Source organism: Aotus nancymaae, unplaced genomic scaffold (assembly GCF_030222135.1).
Source record: "Aotus nancymaae isolate 86718 unplaced genomic scaffold, 86718_ANA_hifiasm-v0.15.2.pri h1tg000046l, whole genome shotgun sequence".
NCBI classification, from domain to species: Eukaryota; Metazoa; Chordata; class Mammalia; order Primates; family Aotidae; genus Aotus; species Aotus nancymaae.
The window spans coordinates 29,497,006-29,514,160 of record NW_026988460.1 but is presented as its reverse complement, the minus strand read 5'-3'; the positions used below and the strand labels follow the sequence as shown (position 1 = coordinate 29,514,160).

At 49.9% G+C, this 17,155-nt stretch overlaps 2 protein-coding genes and 1 long non-coding RNA gene across 9 annotated transcripts in view; 1 reads left to right on the top strand and 2 right to left on the bottom strand.

Annotated features, from left to right (window-relative positions):
• The window catches only part of CFAP100 (cilia and flagella associated protein 100), an 86,444-nt gene extending 72,289 nt beyond the window's left edge, over positions 1-14,155 (top strand). For 5 of the 7 annotated variants that reach the window (XM_064362111.1, XM_064362110.1, XM_021667036.2 and 2 more), the window contains 6 exons: positions 7,020-7,071; positions 7,188-7,339; positions 10,378-10,513; positions 11,783-11,988; positions 13,160-13,253; positions 13,890-14,155. In XM_064362111.1, coding sequence (XP_064218181.1) covers positions 7,020-7,071; positions 7,188-7,339; positions 10,378-10,513; positions 11,783-11,988; positions 13,160-13,253; positions 13,890-14,003 — 754 coding nt within the window. In that variant the 3' untranslated portion in view covers positions 14,004-14,155. The remainder of the gene's footprint in view (positions 1-7,019; positions 7,072-7,187; positions 7,340-10,377; positions 10,514-11,782; positions 11,989-13,159; positions 13,254-13,889) is intronic. The other 2 variants (XM_021667037.2, XM_021667038.2) reach the window with 2 other exon arrangements.
• On the bottom strand, positions 10,488-11,047 carry LOC105733399 (uncharacterized). Its single transcript, XR_010337242.1, has one exon. It is a non-coding gene; the product is annotated as an uncharacterized LOC105733399 (long non-coding RNA).
• Positions 14,156-15,265: 1,110 nt separating the features above from the next.
• Positions 15,266-17,155, bottom strand: part of ZXDC (ZXD family zinc finger C) — a 36,387-nt gene continuing 34,497 nt past the window's right edge. The window contains exon 10 of the mRNA XM_012475785.3: positions 15,266-16,089. Within this exon, the coding sequence (XP_012331208.3) occupies positions 16,003-16,089 (87 nt within the window). The 3' untranslated portion in view covers positions 15,266-16,002. The remainder of the gene's footprint in view (positions 16,090-17,155) is intronic.

Genomic DNA, 17,155 nt, shown 5'->3' with positions numbered 1-17,155 from the left:
GCCTCCAAGGCCTCTTTTCTGCTCCATTGGTCTATATCTCTGTTTTGGTACCAGTACCATGCTGTTTTGATTACTGTAGCCTTGTAGAATAGTTTGAAGTCTGCAGCGTGATGCCTCCCACTTTGTTCTTTTTGCTTAGAATTGACTTGGCTATACAGGCTGTGTTTTGGTTCCATATGAAGTTTAAGGTGGTTTTTTCCAGTTCTGTGAAGAAGGTCATTGGTAGCTTGATGGGGATAGCATTGAATCTGTAAATTATTTTGGGCAGTATGGCCACTTTCACAATATTGATTCTTCCTAACCATGAACATGGAATGTTTTTCCCTCTGTTTGTGTCCTCTCTTATTTCGTTGAGCAGTGGTTTGTAATTCTCCTTGAAGAGGCCCTTTACATTCCTTGTTAGTTGTATTCCTAGGTATTTTATTCTCTTTGTGGCAATTGTGAAGGGCGGTTCGTTCTTGATTTGGCTCTCTTTAAGTCTGTTGTTGATGTATAGGAATGCTTGTGATTTTTGCACATTGATTTTTGTATCCTGAGACTTTGCTGAAGTTGCTTATCAGTTTCAGGAGATTTTGGGCTGAGACGATGGGGTCTTCTAGATATACAATCATGTCGTCTGCAAATAGAGACAATTTGACTTCCTCTTTTCCTAATTGAATACACTTTATTTCTTTTTCTTGCCTGATTGCTCTGGCTAGAACTTCCAATACTATATTGAATAGGAGTAGTGAGAGAGGGCATCCTTGTCTAGTGCCAGATTTCAAAGGGAATGCTTCCAGTTTTTGCCCATTCAGCATGATATTGGCTGTTGGTTTGTCGTAAATAGCTTTTATTATTTTGAGATACGTTCCGTCAGCACCTAGTTTATTGAGTGTTTTTAGCATAAAGCACTGTTGAATTTTGTCAAAGGCCTTCTCTGCATCAATTGAGATAATCATGTGGTTTTTGTCTTTGGTTCTGTTTATGTGGTGAATTACGTTTATAGACTTGCATATGTTGAACCAGCCTTGCATCCCCACATGAAGCCTACTTGATCATGGTGGATAAGCTTTTTGATGTGCTGTTACAATTGGTTTCCCAGTATTTTATTGAAGATTTTTGCATCTATGTTCATCATGGATATTGGCCTGAAGTTTTCTTTTCTTGCTGAGTCTCTGCCGGGTTTTGGTATCAGGATGATGTTGGTCTCATAAAATGATTTGGGAAGGATTCCCTCCTTTTGGATAGTTTGGAATAGTTTCAGAAGGAATGGTACCAGCTCCTTTTTGTATGTCTGGTAGAATTTGGCTGTGAACCCATCTGGACCTGGGTTTTTTTGGGCAGTAGGCTCTTAATTGCTGCCTCATCTTCAGACTTTGTTATTGATCTATTCAGGGTTTCCACTTCTTCCTGGCTTAGGCTTGGGAGGATGCACATGTTCAGGAATTTATCCATTTCTTCCAGGTTTACTAGTTTATGTGCATAGAGTCATTTGTAATAATCTATGATGATGGTTTGTATTTCTGTGGTGATATTCCCTTTATCATTTTTTATTGCATCTATTTGATTCTTCTCTCTTTTCTTTTTTATTAATCTGGCTAGTGGTCTATTTTGTTGATCTTTTTGAAAAACCAGCTCCTGGATTTATTGATTTTTTTGAAGGGTTTTGTGTCTCCATCTCCTTCAGTTCTGCCCTGATCTTAGTTATTTCTTGTCTTCTGCTAGGTTTTGAGTTTTTTTGATCTTGCTCCTCTAGCTCTTTCAATTTTGACAATAGGGTGTCGATTTTAGATCTTTCTCTGCTTCTCATGTGGGCATTTATTGCTATATATTTTCCACTAGACACTGCTTTAAATGTGTTCCAGAGATTCTGGTACATTGTGTCTTTGTTCTCATTGGTTTCGAAGAACATCTTTATTTCTGCCTTCATTTCATTGTTTATCCAGTCAACATTCAAGAGCCAGTTGTTCAGTTTCCATGAAGCTGTGCAGTTCTGAGTCAGTCTGAATTCTGAGTTCTAACTTGATTGCACTGTGGTCTGAGAGACTGTTTGTTATGATTTCTGTTCTTTTGCCTTTGCTGAGGAGTGATTTACTTCCAATTATGTGGTCAGTTTTAGAGTAGGTGTGATGTGGTGCTGAGAAGAATGTATATTCTGTGGATTTGGGGTGGAGAGTTCTGTAAATGTCTATTAGGTTTGCTTGATCTAGGTCTGAGTTCAAGTCCTGGATATCCTTGTTAATTTTCTGTCTCTTTGATCTGTCTAATATTGACAATGGGGTGTTAAAGTATCCCACTGTTTTTGTGTGGGAGTCTAAGTCTCTTTGTAAGTAATTAAGAAGTTGCCTCATGTATCTGGGTGCTCCTGTATTGGGTGCATATATATTTAGGATTGTTAGCTCTTCTTGTTGCATTGATCTTTTTACCATTATGTAATGTCCTTCTTTGTCCCTTTTGATCTTTGTTGGTTTAAAATCTATTTTATCAGAATAGATTTAATCAGAATTGCAACTCCTGGTTGTTTTTTTTTTTTCTCTCCATTTGCTTGGTAAATCTTCCTCCATCCCTTTATTTTGAGCCTTTGTGTATCCTTGCATGTGACATTAGTATCCTGGATACAGCACACTGATGGGTTTTGGCTTTTTATCCAATTTGCCAGTCTGTGTCTTTTGATTGGGACGTTTAGCCCATTTACATTTAGGGTTAACATTGTTATGTGTGAATTTGATCCTGCCATTTTGATGCTAGCTGGGTGTTTTGACTGTTAGTTGATGCAGTTTCTTCATTGTGTTGATTCTCTTTACCATTTGGTATGTTTTTGGAGTGGCTGGTACTGGTTTTTCTTTTCTATGTTTTGTGCTTCTATTAGGAGCTCTTGTAAAGCAGGCCTGGTGGTGATGAAATCTCTGAGTATTTGCTTGTTCACAAAGGATTTAATTTTTCCTTCACTTATGAAGCTTTGTTTGGCTGGATATGAAATTCTGGTTTGAAAGTTCTTTTCTTTAAGGATGTTGAATATTGGCCCCCACTCTCTTCTGGCTTGTAGTGTTTCTGCTCATAGATCAGCTGTGAGTCTGATGTGCTTCACTTTGTGGGTAACCCGACCTTTCTCTCTGGCTGCCCTTAGCATTTTCTCCTTCATTTCAATGCTCGTGAATCTGATGATTATGTGTCTTGGGATTGCTCTTCTTGAGGAATATCTTTGTGGTGTTCTCTGTATTTCCTGGACTTGAATATTGGCCTGCCTTGCTAGGTTGGGGAAGTTTTCCTGGATGATATCCTAAAGAGTATTTTCCAGCTTGGATTCATTCTCTCTGTCACATTCAGGTACACCTATCAAACGTAGATTAGGTCTTTTCACATAGTCCCATATTTCTTGGAGACTTTGTTCATTCTTTTTTACCCTTTTTTCTTGAATCTTGCCTTTTCATTTTATTTCATTGAGTTGATCTTCGACCTCTGATATCCTTTATCCTTTCTTCTGCTTGGTCAATTTGACTGTTGAAACTTATGTATGCTTCTCAACGTTTTTGTGTTGTGTTTTTCAGCTCCATCAATTCACTTATATTCCTCTCTAAGCTGTTTATTCCCCTTAGCATTTCATCAAATCTTTTTTCAAGTTTTTTAGTTTCTTTGCATTAGGTTAGAACAATAAGAAGTTTCTTATTTCCTACCTTCTGAAGCCTGTTTCTGTCAATTCATGACACTCATTCTCCATCCAGCCTTGTTCTCTTGCTGGTGAGGAGTTGTGATGCCTTGTAGGAGGAGAGGCTTTCTGGTTTTGTGTGTTTTCATCCTTTTTGTGCTGGTTTCTTCCTAACTTTGTGGATTTATCCACCTGTCGTCTTTGTAGTTGTTGACTTTCAGATTGGGTCTGTGAGTGGATGTCCAGTTTGTTGATGATGAAGTTATTTCTTTCTGTCTCTTAGTTTTCCTTCTACCAGTGAGGCCCCTCTGCTGTAGGACTGCTGAGGTCCACTCCAGGCCCTGCTTGCCTGGGGATCACCTGCAGCAGCTGCAGAACAGTAAGGGTTGCTGTCAGTTTCTTCTTCTGCTATCTTTGTCCCAGAAGGATACCCGCCAGATGTCAATCTGAGCTCTCTTTTATGAGGTGACTCTTTGGATATATGGGGGTCAGGGAGCTGCTTGAGGAGACAGTATGTCCTTTATAGGAGCTCAGGTGCTGAGCTGTGAGCTCCATTGTTCATTCAGAGCTGCTGGGCAGGTACGTTTAAGTCTGCTGCAGCAAAACTCATAAACATTTTTGTTTTTTTTTTTTCCCTGAGTGCTCTGTCCCAGGGAGTTAGGGCTTTATTTATAAGTTTCTGTCATGCTGCTGCCTTTTTTCAGGGCTGCCCAGCCCAGCAAGGAGGCAGCCTAGTCACAGTCTGCCTACAGAGGCTTTGCTGAGCTGCTGTGGGCTCTGCCCAGCTGCCATGTGAACTTCCCTGCAGTACTGTTTATATGGGTATAGATAGAACTGCCTCAGCAATGGTGAGGCAGCTTCCCTGCAGTACTGTTTATATGGGTATAGTTAGAACTGCCTGAGAACTGCCTCTATAAAGGTGGACTCTTACTGTAATGGCTGGATGCCTCGGCAATGGCGCGCTGCCTCAGCAATGGCGGACTACCTCCATAGTGGTGGACTGTCTCTAATGGCAGACGCCTCTCCCCCACAGAGCTGGACTGTCCCGGGTTCAGCAAACTCTCAATCCAGAGCATTTCAGATTGCTGGTTTTTTTTTTTTTTTTTTTTTTTGTGGGGGTGGGAGCAGTCAATCCTGATCCTCTGGTTCCTTGCCTCAGACCCCTTTTTGTTTTTTTCAGTTGAATGGGTGACTCTGTCTCCCAGGTGTTCCAGTCACCTGTTGAAAAGGCACCACGATCTGTGTGATTTCCCGTGCGGTGATCCACTGTGCCTGCTGAAACAGCCACATGGAGATTCGTGGTGGTTTTTGCCTGGGAATCTCCTGGCCTGGCTCCCTATTTCAGTCCCCTTTTTATCCGTGGAATGGGAGACTCTGTCTCCCAGGAGCTCCAATCGCCAGCTAAAACGGCGCCCAGAGCTGTGTATTTTGTGCAGAGACCCTCCACGCCGGCCAAAACAGCCACGCTGGTGACCCGTGGGGCTTCTCCGCCTGGGAATCTCCTGGTCTGTGGGCAATAAAAATCCGTCTGGAAATGCGGCATCCAGTCACCCTCCGTGCTTTCACTGGGAGCTGCAATCCTGAGCTGCTCCTAATTGACCATCTTGGATCCGTCCTCCACATTTCCTGTTTTCTTCTGGAAGTTGATGGTTTATCGGCTTGGATAAGGGTGGCAGAAGTGGGGATGGAGAGAAGTGGGGATGGAGAAAAGTGGGTGCTGTAGGGCTTGCGGCTGCTCCCTACCTCCCTGCCCTGGCCCTGTGTCTGTGGCGACCTACTCTCCTCCATGGGGCCTTTATCTGCTGCTCGGCATCCACCTTCTGTCTTCTCCTCTCCACAACTGCCTGTTCCTGCGCTCCACACCCAGATGGGTGGCCCCAGCCTCAGCCTCCTGTGGCCCAAACTGATTCTTCTCCAGTTGGAAGAGGACCCAGGCTGGCTTTCCTCTCTGCCCAGTGCAGCCATGCCTTGTGGGGAAGACCAGCCGCCACTAGGGCGCGCTGCCTGGCCACACAGGCTGGCGTTGCCGCTGCCCTCTGTGATGCCCTGCCGGTAAGGGGCATTTCCAGTTCTGTGTTGAGGTGCAGCCCACTCTGCCTTGGGTCCCCTCAGCCATGGAGCACCCCCCACCAGACAGGCCCCGACTTGGGAGACTTGAGCACAGAGTGGGGGATCACACTGTCCTGGGTTTCAATCCTGGTCCCTCTATTAGCCAGGTGACCAGGGCCACTGAATACAGCTGGGCAGGTTGTGAGCTGTACAAGGCACTCACCCAAGAGGGCACATGGGGGCTGAAGTCCAGCCCACCCCCACCAACTGCCAAGCCAGGCTCCTTGACCCAGGCTATATTCATCTGGAGGGTGGATTCTCAGAAAGGAATTGTATGGGCCAGCAGTGCCCTGCAGGAGGCCAGCTCCCTCATCTGTGAAATGGGCATTGGTGTGCAGTGTGAGGCGTGGCCTGGCGAGTGCTATAGTTGTTATCATGGCTTCTCCTGGGAATCCCTCCTGGATCCGCCATCAGAGTCCCATAGGACCTTGCAATGATGCCTCTCTGCTTCTCGGAGGTCAGGGCCTGGCATCTCCAAGCCCAAGGCCAGGTCCCTGAGGTGAGCCAACCCAGCCCCCAATCTCAGCCAGCAGCCAGATCCTAGGTGAGGCCTAGGCTGGTGCAGCCTGGGAGAGCAGGTTTGGAAGTAGATGGAGGTGAGCTCACATATCTTGTTCCCAGCCCCTCTCTGCTGGTCCAGCACATATCTGGCCCCTGGGCACTCAGGGTCACCTCGAGGCAGCCCTGAGAGTCCTTCGATGGTTGTGGGTAGGAACCCCAGGACAGGGGCCAAGACTGATCTGAGATGGGGGAAGTGGGCAGGAAAGGCCTCACAGGTGGCGCTCAGAAAACAATGGTGAAGCAGGAGGGGGAGCCCGTGGCTGCAAGTGCAGAGGCCTGAAGTAGGGAAACACCTAGAGAGAGGGGGCCTGACCAGGCAGGACAGAGGGGCCGGGACAGGGGAAGCAAGGTGAGTGCTGGGAGGGCCGCGTGGCAGGCCCCAGGAGGAGAGCAGGTTTTATTCTAAGTGCGGTGGGGCTGGGATGTGTGAGGGCCCTGGCAACCCAGGACTAGGGCCTCTGAGGACAGGTCTGGAACGTGGTTTGTCTAGCATAGCAAAATGCCTAGGGCCCTGGGAAAATGAGTGGATTGAAACTATCCCCTGGCTACAGTGTGGCAGCTGGGGACTGTGAGGAAGCTGGTGCCACCCTCTGGGCAACTTGCGGGCAGCTGGGAGAAGAGGGATGGCGATGCCACCAACACCTTGAAGCCCTCTGCACCCCCTCCCCCAGCTCCTGCCTGCTCAGGCTGGTCCCAGCGTCCTGACCCTGCTATCTCTTCCCAGGTCGAACTCTCCCGTCCCCACCTTGCAGGAGGACACCGACAGCGATGGGGAGGTGAATGGCCCAGTTCTGGGCTGGAATTCTAAAGCTGCCCCTCCCTTGTCCTGTCCCCACCCCTGCCCCTCTGGCGCTGTCCCCAGCCAGGTCCTGCTAACACCTGTGGGTTGCAGGAGCCACAGCTGTACTTCACGGAGCCCCAGCAGCTCCTGGATGTCTTCAGAGAGCTGGAGGAGCAGAACCTGCCACTGATCCAGAACAGGCAGGAGATGGAGGAGACGCTGGACGAGCTGAGCCACACCCTGAAACATACCCAGATCTGCATGTAGGTGCAGGGGGTCCCTGCTGTGCTCATCCTGGAACCCCCAACCCACAGCACTAGAGCTGAGCTGGGGTACAGCCCCCATCCCTGTTCATGGCCCTGGCCTTGCCCAGGTTGCCTGAAAAGCTCCATCCATTTGTGGGCTGAATCCTGGAGAGAGAGTGGCAGAGCTGGAAGTGGGCAGTGCCCAGGTGCCCATGCCCATGCTGGAGCAGCCCATGGCTAGAGCCAGGCCTCTCCAAGGACCTCCCACCCTAGGCACCTTCTGCTGCTACCAAGATCCTGAGAGGCCCTTGGGGTGGCTGAAGGTCCACAGGGACCCTGACCCCCTAGTTCCTGGCAGCACTAACATAGTTTGCACAAGCACCCAAAGCAGTTATTTGCTCAGAAGGGCCTGGAAGCTGCTGCTGCTTCATAATCTTTCACAGACCACTGAGTGGGTGTTCATGGCACAGAACTGGGGAAGGCCAAGCCACCTGTGGACTGCTGTGAAGTGTGTACCCAGCTGTTGCTCAGCAGCATAACGGGGACAGGAGTGGCTGCAGCCCTGAGCAGGAGGACTTGGGTGTGGTCAGTACCATCCTGAAGGCTGGGGCCAGGTGGGGCTGAGACAGGCAGGGATGGGTGAGGGCCATGTGGCCACCCAGGATTGGGGCCTCTGGGGACAGGCCTAAAACAGCTTGTCCAGCATGGCAAAGTGGCTAGAACCTTGGGAAAATCCCAGCCTCCCAATTCCAGCCAGAGAGGCAGCAGGAAAAGTCTGGTAGCTGCCCAGCTTTCACCTGGACCCCACCTGAGGCTGTTATGGTTCCTCCTGCTGGGTGATGGCCACTCAGTCCCCTGCAGGGTACCCAGCTCCAGGAGAGCTGGGCAGAGCAGGGTCAGCCTGGGGCACCAGTGAGGCATGTCCAGAGCAGGGAATCCTCCATTCCACTCACTCCCCACATGCTGCCTATGCATCCATTCTGGGTCAGGCCCAGGTCTAAGCTCTGCAAGGATAAAGCAAGGCCCTGCCCTCGTGCAGTTGACCTTTAATGGCAGCAGACACAGCAAACAGGTCCACAGATATGACTTGTGGATACTGATGTGTTCTAGTAGGAAAATAAAGCTATTTGAGAATGAGGGCTAAAATGGAGGGTGACAGCAGATGGGAGGGGCAGGGAAGGCTTCCAGGTGCCAGGAAACTTCCCAAGGAGTAGGAGGAAGGCCAGTCACACAGAGGCTGGGCATATAGAGAGAGGGTCCCAGGCAGTGGGAACAGCAGGTGCAAAGGCCATGAGGTGGGAGTCTACTGAGGCTTAAGCGTTCCATGGGGGAGCCATGCTCCTGAGCACCTGTGTCCCATTGATGCAGTGTGGTAAAGAATCCCCAAAATGACATGAAACTCCCAGCCTCAGGCAAGACTATGTGCCCTGGAAAGCTGGGAGGTGCCAGGCACAGAGGAAGACAAGTTGGGAGAGGTGGGCAGCCTCCCAGGTTCCCAGATAATCTGGCAAGAAGACAGGTTCCTCCTCCAACACATGCATGTAAACATAAACCAGAATGCTGGACGTGACATTCAAAAGCTGGTCTTCGGCCAGCCAAGCCATCCCTGAGAGCATCCACACTTTGTTTCCAGAGGAGTTGCAGCCAATGTGTATTTAACTTCCATGAACTCAGCCATCTTTTCTCAGAAAAAATCAAAATACAGTTTTAAAAATATATAAAACAAATAGATAATCTGAGAAGGCCTATATCCATTAAAGAAATTAATAATAGCCTGGCAAAAAGGAAATCCCCAGGCCCAGATGGGTTTGCTGGTGAATTCTACAAAGGAATAATTTCATCTAACGAAGAAATTACACCAATTCTCTACAATCCCTTTCAGAAGATGGGAGCAGAAGAAATACTTCCTAACCCATTCTATGAAGCCAGTATGACCCTAATACCAAAGCTAGACAACGACATTACAAAAGGAAAAGTAGATACCAATATCCTGAGGACGCCCATTCCACCATCTTGCTGATGCTAGTCCTCTGGTTGTATCTTTAAATTCTTTTCAATCTATAGTTTCCTTTCTGTTTCCCCTCTTGCCATCCATTTGTTGAAGAAACCAGACAACTTTTCCTATATTGAAGTGCTTCTCAGACTTTATGTGCAGTTGAATCCCCCAGGAATCTTAAAAGGAAGTTTCTGATCCAACAGGCATGGGTCAAGGCCTAAGACTTTATTTCTGACACACTTCCAGGTGATGCCCAGGTTGGTCTGAGGACCAACTCTGAGCAGCATGTCCCTTGTGCATCTGTTTATTAAACTTGAAAGGTGAGTGTTGAAATTCTACTACTAGATAGATAAAATGCTAACGTGTCCTCACAAAAACCTGTATGTGAATGTTCATAGCAGCAATATTCCCAAGAGCCAAAAGGTAGAAACAACCCAAATGCCCATCAAGGGATGAACAGATCAACAAAGTGTGGCCTATGTATGCAGTGGAAGATTACTCAACCGTAAAAAGAAACGAGGTGCTGACACATGCTGCAACATGGATGGACTTGAAAATATGCTGGGTGAAAGCAGCCAGTCCAAGGGAAACATGTTGTGTGATTCCATTTTTATGAAGTGTTCAGGGTAGACACAAAATAGATTCGTGGTGGCTTAAGACCAAGTGATAGAGGGGACAATGAGAAGTGACTGCTAACGGGCACAGGGTGATGAAAATGCTCTAAAATTAGATTATGGTAATGGTTATGTAAACTCCTTGAATATACCAAAAAAATAATGACTTGTATATTCTATGATAGTTAATTCTATTGTCTGTGAATTATGCCTCAATAAAACTGTTTATTTTCTTTAATGTTGATGGTTAAATATTTTAAAATCCCCCCTGCATTCTACCAGCATTTCTGACTCCCTGGACATGCAGAGACTTGGCACCCATGATCCTTCAGTCCTCAGGACAGCTGGTAGGGGCAAAGCACTATATAGATGGTCAAGCGCAGAGAAGCAATGTACCTAGGGCCGTGCTGAGTGAATGATTACCTGCTTGTTTCCCACTCCTCCAGGGACAGGGAGGTCAACCAGCTGAAGCAGTGGGTCACCACGATGATGACGTCCATCACCAAGGAGGAGGACACAGCAGCTGAGCTGGAGCTCAAAGCCCGAGTCTTCCACTTCGGCGAGTACAGGGGAGATCAGCAGGTAGGCTGGGGATCAAGGTGGCCAGAGGCCCAGGGGAAGGAGGGGCCCTTAGGTACCCACTGAAGGAACCCTGACAGCCCCTAAGAAGATGGAGGGCAAGGCCCAGGTGAGTGCTCTGCAGCTGCCCTTGCCCTGCCTGCCTCCAGGAACCACCACATGTATCCATGCCCGTGCCAGCCAGCTTGGTTGCCCCTATACCTCATTCATTGCTTCATTCTTTTATTCAATAAATTTGTCTGCTTCTTAAACACATATATTGTGCCTGGCAAGGTGATCCTGAAGGCGAGGAAGAGGCGTGTCCCCAAGCCAGGCTGAAAGGGTGAGAGAACAGAAAGCCAGTGGTGGTCTGAGCAGCAGAAGCCAGGGACCGGCCAAGGGCTCAGCCCGCTCCCAACCTGACAGCACACTTGGGGCCACCCTAGGCATGGGGTTGCTTCCTACTGTCAAGCGCCAGCTGCGTGCCAGGCACTGGGCCAAGGGTGTGGGATGCAGCCATGAGCAAGACAGCACTCCCCTGACACAGCCAGAGTCCATGGGCACTAGCTGTGCTCAGGTTGGGCTGAGCTGCCTGCTTGCTGCTCCTCTCCTCACACAGCCTTGTGGAGGGGCTGTTACCTGTTTTCTTTTTTTGTTGAGATGGAGTCTCCCTCTGTTGCCCAGGCTAGAGTTCAATGGCGCAATCTCAGCTCACTGCAACCTCTGCCTCCTGGGTCCAAGTGATTCCCCTGCCTCAGCTTCCCGAGTAGCTGGGATTACAGGTGTGTGCCACCATGCCTCGCTAATTTTTGTATTTTTAGTAGAAACCAGGTTTCACTATTGGCCAGGCTGGTCTTGAACTCCTGACCTCAGGTGATCCACCCACCTCGGCCTCCTAAAGTGCTGGGATTACAGGCATGAGCCACCATGCCCAACCTATTACCTACTTTCTGAGTGTTAGAACAGGCTCAGAGGACATGGCTCTGTTGGGAACTGGGATCAATGCAGGGCTTCCTGGTGGAGGGGACTAGGCCTTGTTGGCTCATCAGAGGCAGCTGGGGAGGGGCTAGAACCAGGGATCTGGCTGACTCCAGGGGGCCTTACAGGGATAGGCTGCTCTGGCTAAGAAAAGCCAGTTCCGCAAGTTCTGTTTCAGCTCATGTTCTCAGAGCCCCCACTGTGTGCCAAGCAGGCAGCCCCACACTGGGAGGTCAGCAGGCCACCTCCAAAGGCACTGGTATTGGGGCGGGTTTCAGCCTGCCAGCCCCCTGCTGGAAGCCTCCTCTTCCACAGGATAAGTTGCTAGAGAGCCTGAACCGCAAGGTGCTGGATGTGTACCGGCACTGCGTCAGCACCCAGCAGGAGGCCAACCTGGGCACCGTGCAGATGCTGACCGTCATCGAGCACCAGCTGGATGAGCTGCTAGAGAACCTGGAGCGTGTGCCTCGGGTCAAGATCGAGCAGGCCAAGAGGGCCAAGGAGAAGGAGTGGCGCATCAGGTGAGCTCTAGGCCTACCCTGCCAGCTGCTGAGTCCAGGCTGGCCCTGAGGGCAGACAGCACTACAGGCCCCACCCTCAAAGCACTCCGAGGAGACAAGCCCCCGTGCCCCGTGTGTGCTATGAGAGACAAAAAGCAGGTCTTGAGGGGATCTAGTGGGGCATCACAATCAACTGGGGGGCGGTTAGGGAAAGCTTTCTAGAGCAAAGGATGGTGACTTGAGGTGGCCAGAGGCTCAGGGAGGGACAGGGTCTAGAAGATGGAAGAGCTGGAGCTCAGTTAGTGTGGCCAGCATGGCCAGCCTCAAAGACATAGAGCAGCAGTGGAGGGATTTAAGCAGTGGGGCAAACACAGCCAGGTAAGATGTGGTTAGATTCTTCCTTCTGGAGCTGGACTGGAGGGGCGGGAGGCTGAGGGGGAGGGCAGCTGCCAGCACCTGGGAAAGAAGGCACGGCTGCAGCAGTGTTGCCGGAGCAGAAGACAGGGTGCAGGGACTCAGGGAGCCCTGGGAACTTCAGCTCAGAGGGGAGTGGAGGGGGCACATGGGCACCAGCTTGCCATGTCAGGACACCAGCCTGGACCCAAGGTAGATGAGGGCTGTGGCTTCCCTGGCCTGTGGGCGGCCTGGTTCATCCCCCCCGTGGAGGGTCATGAGACAGGGCAGTCTGCAAACACACTTCCATCCCCACAAGCACAGGGGCTTCTTCTCTGCGTTCCTGGTACCCTGCTCAGAGTGGGCACTAGGCCAGGCTTTGATGACTGGGAGTACACACAGGAAGGACAGGACTCTTGCCCCAGGGAGATGCTGGACCTTCATGGTGGCAAGGGAGGCCGAAGATGCACAGATCAGGCCATGGGTGTAGATTCAGGGAAACGAGCCTCTGGGAGGGGTCTGCTGGATGAACTTTAGATCAGCCCTTGCAGGATGCCAGAGCCAGGGCCTTGGAGCAGCAGGACCTTGGCTATCCTCTGGGCCTGGGCCTAGGCCACCATGGCCAGAGCAGTGGTGCTTTGACTATGGATAGATATTGAGGCCTTGACCTGGTAAGAGAAGTGAAGAGCAGCTGGGAGTTTTCAGTCCTCACGGCCTGAACTGGGGACTCCGTGAGGAAATTATACAACATTTCCCAGTGCTCCCCGACAAGTTTTCAGTGTTATCTCTTGCTGCCCAGACTTCGAGAAGAGAAGCTCCAGATGCAAAAGATCCTGCAGGAGGAGCGTCTGCAGCGGGCCCGGGCACGTGCCCAGGCTGAGATCAAGAAGAAGGTAGGCAGGGTCACCTGGTGGGGGGTCTCTGCTGGAGGGGGTCCCAAGATAGCCTGGAAGCTGAGGTCCTGCAGCCCAAGCCCCTAATGTCCCCACTCTGAAGGCAATCAATCACTGAGGCTCTGAGGGAGACAGTCTGCTTTAAAACAAAGGTCTCTCCCAGGACCTGCTTCCTGTAGGGGTCCTTTCCCCAAGCTGCCAGTCCATGGCGGGCTGAGACTGGTTCGGCCATGCCCACCCCCCCAGTCAGGTACACTCTGCTCAGGAGTAGGGTCCCACCACCCTAACCACACTCTGGCCAGACCCCAAGCCCTGCTCACTACCTGTCACTGGGGTCCCCCTACTGTTGTGTCCCAAGGCCTCCACCCTTCCTGCCCTCTGACCCTGGCAACAGGAAGCAGGTCCCCCTGCACGCAGATCTAAGAGGTGGTGCTCCAGGGACCAGGTTTGCTCAATGCCAGGGAGACTCACACCCCTAGTCATTTCAGCGTTAACTCTAGCCCTCAGCCTGCAGGGCTGACCAGGGTGATCTGGAGCTGACTGGAGCTGCTGGGTCTCTCCCTGTGCCAGGGGCAGGGGTGTGTGGGCATACATGCCTCTGGGCAGCGAGGCTCACTGTGCTTGTCTCCCCTGCAGAGAGGCAGGACACTGGTGTGCCGCTCACGACCCCCAGCCCACAAGATCAAACAAGAGTCTGAGCACATGCTGATGGACAAGGAGAAGGAGGAGCTGCTATTTTTCTTTACTTAATCTTCACAAACCACAGCTGTTCTGGCTGAAGACTTAGCAAAGATGTTGGCAGTGGAGGCAAAGTCTGGGCTGGGTCTCGAGTGGCCCAACTGAGCCCTCTCCATCTCCTGTGTGCTCCCCTCCTCACCTGAATAAATTCATGTCTCTTTGGAGTCTTGAAGGCCTGTTTAAGGAAGCAGCCACTTTTGCCAAATCTCAGCATCCCCCTTTTCATCATTTAGCCCTAAGCAGATGCTTGAGGGCAGGAGCATGACACCTTGGTCCTCATCTAAAACAGCTGCTCTGCGAAGCAAAAGCTGATTCTACGCTGGGTGTAGTGTGAGATCAGCCTCTGTGCAAAAGACCAAAGACACACAAGCAGGCAGCTAGGCATATGGTAGGGCCAGAGCTACCAACTGAAGGAGAAACAATAGGCTGAACGCCATATATGCAGCTATTTGAATCAAGCCAAGGTAAAAAGCCTTTAGTGCATGACTACACAACAACTTTCATTCATTTGCACTAGGAGTTGGGCCCGTCACCGGCAGGGAACCTCAGTGCCCAGAATACCAGGTGCCAGTCCCAGTCACTCTGTGGTGGTGTTCCCAGGGAGGCGCATGGGAGAAAAGTAGTAGAGGTCCAGAGGGCATTCCTGGGGGCACACCCTGCACCCCGATGGAGATTGGATGGATGGGTGCGACTCCACCCCCCACACCCATGGCCAAAAGCCTGGAGGGAGGAGGACTCTGGGCCACCTTGGGGCTAAAGAGCCTGCCAGGGTGGGAAAGTTCTGGCCTTGCCATTAGTTGGTGACAAAGCACAGGTCTGTGAAGAAGACCCATTTGCAGATGGGGTATGGATTCTTCCATGTGGAACAACACCTGGGACAGCACCTGAGAGTGGGACGAGACGGGGGAGTACTCACTCACTCAAATTTGGTGTCACCCCCAAATCCAAGAAACAAACACAGGGCAGAGTTTGAATGATTCAGTCTGAGAACCGAAACGGCCTCTGAATGAACACACACTTCAAAAGGCATGAGGCAAAAAAAAAAAAAAAAAAAAAAAAAAAAAAAAAAAAATCACTTAGGAGTGACCCTGTGTCTAGTCTGTTAACTTACAAATAAACATGGGCAAGGTGATCAGCTTGTCTCCTTTTGCAAGACAGATCTTACTCTGTAAAAATACACACTGACAAAAAAATATACATATATACACTGACGTGCACATCACCCTCAACAATAAAACACATAGACCAATCATCACAGCCGTATACATAATCTATGGTGTTCAGAACATCGCTTTATAAACTATTGTCAAATTACCATTTAAACATGAATACCCAAATAGAGAATTTAGAAAATTATTTATTTTAACTCTACCACCCCCGAGCTCTCAGTTATGAATTTGGTCTGGGAAGAGAGAAAGGCTCCATAATAGGCCACTGAAGTCCCCTGTCCCACCCCATCATTCTTCTCCCAAAACTAGCTGCCTGACTGCTCTGCCAGACTTGGGCTAGATTTTGGCTTCACTGTGGCAATGGGACCACCTGGGTCCTACAGTGTGGCAAAACCCCATCCCTGGTGCTGGGATGCTCACACACTGAAGCTGAAACACCTCACTTGGTTTTGTCATAGTTCAAGTTGCATCTGACTAGAGAGTCTATTCTCTACCCTATTTCCTGCAGGAGCCTTTTTCTTTGTAATGCAACAAGTGCTACACAGCTCAGATCCAATGGGACACGGGGAAAGGGGCTGTAGTGTACCTAGCCCTGCTGAGGGAGATCGTTGCCTCGCCAAAGCACTTTGCTCACAAAGGCAGTTTCAAAGAATACAGCCCAAACTCATTCCTGGTAAAACAAAAGGAAAACATTTTTGATAAATGTACCCAAAGTCTCAAGAGGGCTACACTGGTCTTCTGAACGGAAACCAAGTGGGGTCTCCCCAGGCCCATGCCATCTGGGTCTCAGGGAAGGCGTGTCCTAGATCCTGGCCTTGGGCCTGCCCAGGCCGGGGCTGCCGTCACTGCAGGTCCTGCAGGTTGATAGTGCTTCCTGGGAACTGGGCGGCCTCTGGACCAGCAGGGCCTCCAGATGCGGGGACCACCTCCTGCAAAACCAAAGAGTATCATGAGGAGGGAGGAGGGAGGGGAGGCAGAGGAATCCTGCGGCTCCACACAGCAGGCAACTGACCAGGCCCATGGCAAGATACCTGACTTCTCTTACTCAAAACTACAGACTCCCCTTATTCTAAGCACATGTTCTTTGATGGAAAAATGAACTCAATACTGTACTATAAATTTTTCCGGATTGTTCTGTCTGCACACTGACATATACCCTCACATGTTCACACACCATGTGCCTTTTTACACAAACAATATCATCTTTAATTCTGCAACCCTTTCTCCCTCCTCATGCGGTAAGCACGCTCCCAGGTGTTAGGTGTCCACTTGCGCTCTCGCAGCTGACCAGCACGTGGCCCAGGGTTATGGCAGCCCCATCTAGCCTGTCTCCTCCTGCTGGAAGAAGTGTTCCTGCTGTTGCATCATTTGACTCCAGGCTGCAGTGATTATTTCACTACCTTATTTCTTTAGGAGCAGTCCCAGGAGGGGGCTGCCAGGCAGAATGGAGCATACACTTCTGAAGTTCTCTGATCTGTCCATCCAAACCGCTCTCCAGCCCACCCCTCTGCAGCCTGGGTGCCCGGCCCTCTGCTCCCACCAGCGCTTCTGTCCAAGTTTGATTTTGATTGCAAGGCAAATGCTGAGTAGCCCAATTTCAATGCCAAAAAAAACTAAAACACAATTTGCATGGATTTGTGTGTGTGTGTGTGTATATATATACACACACACACATAAGCCAAATTGTTAGAAATATGATAAGCTATACACTTTCATTATTTCATATCCAACCTGAATCATCCATTGCCACCTATCCTTAACCATATAAGCAAACTACTGAATTTGTCCGGGTCTACTCTCCCACAGGCTGGGCCCTGGCCAGCCCTCTTCCAGAGACGTAACTGATATTCCTAGGCACAACACGTTTCAAGAGTATATTAACTTCTCCCGCTTTGTTCACCAGCAGGAGCTGCTGCATCCTGCAGATCTGAGCTCCACTCACCCACCTTCTCCAGAAGGCAGCAAGACATCCTAACAACCAACCCACTGAGCCTC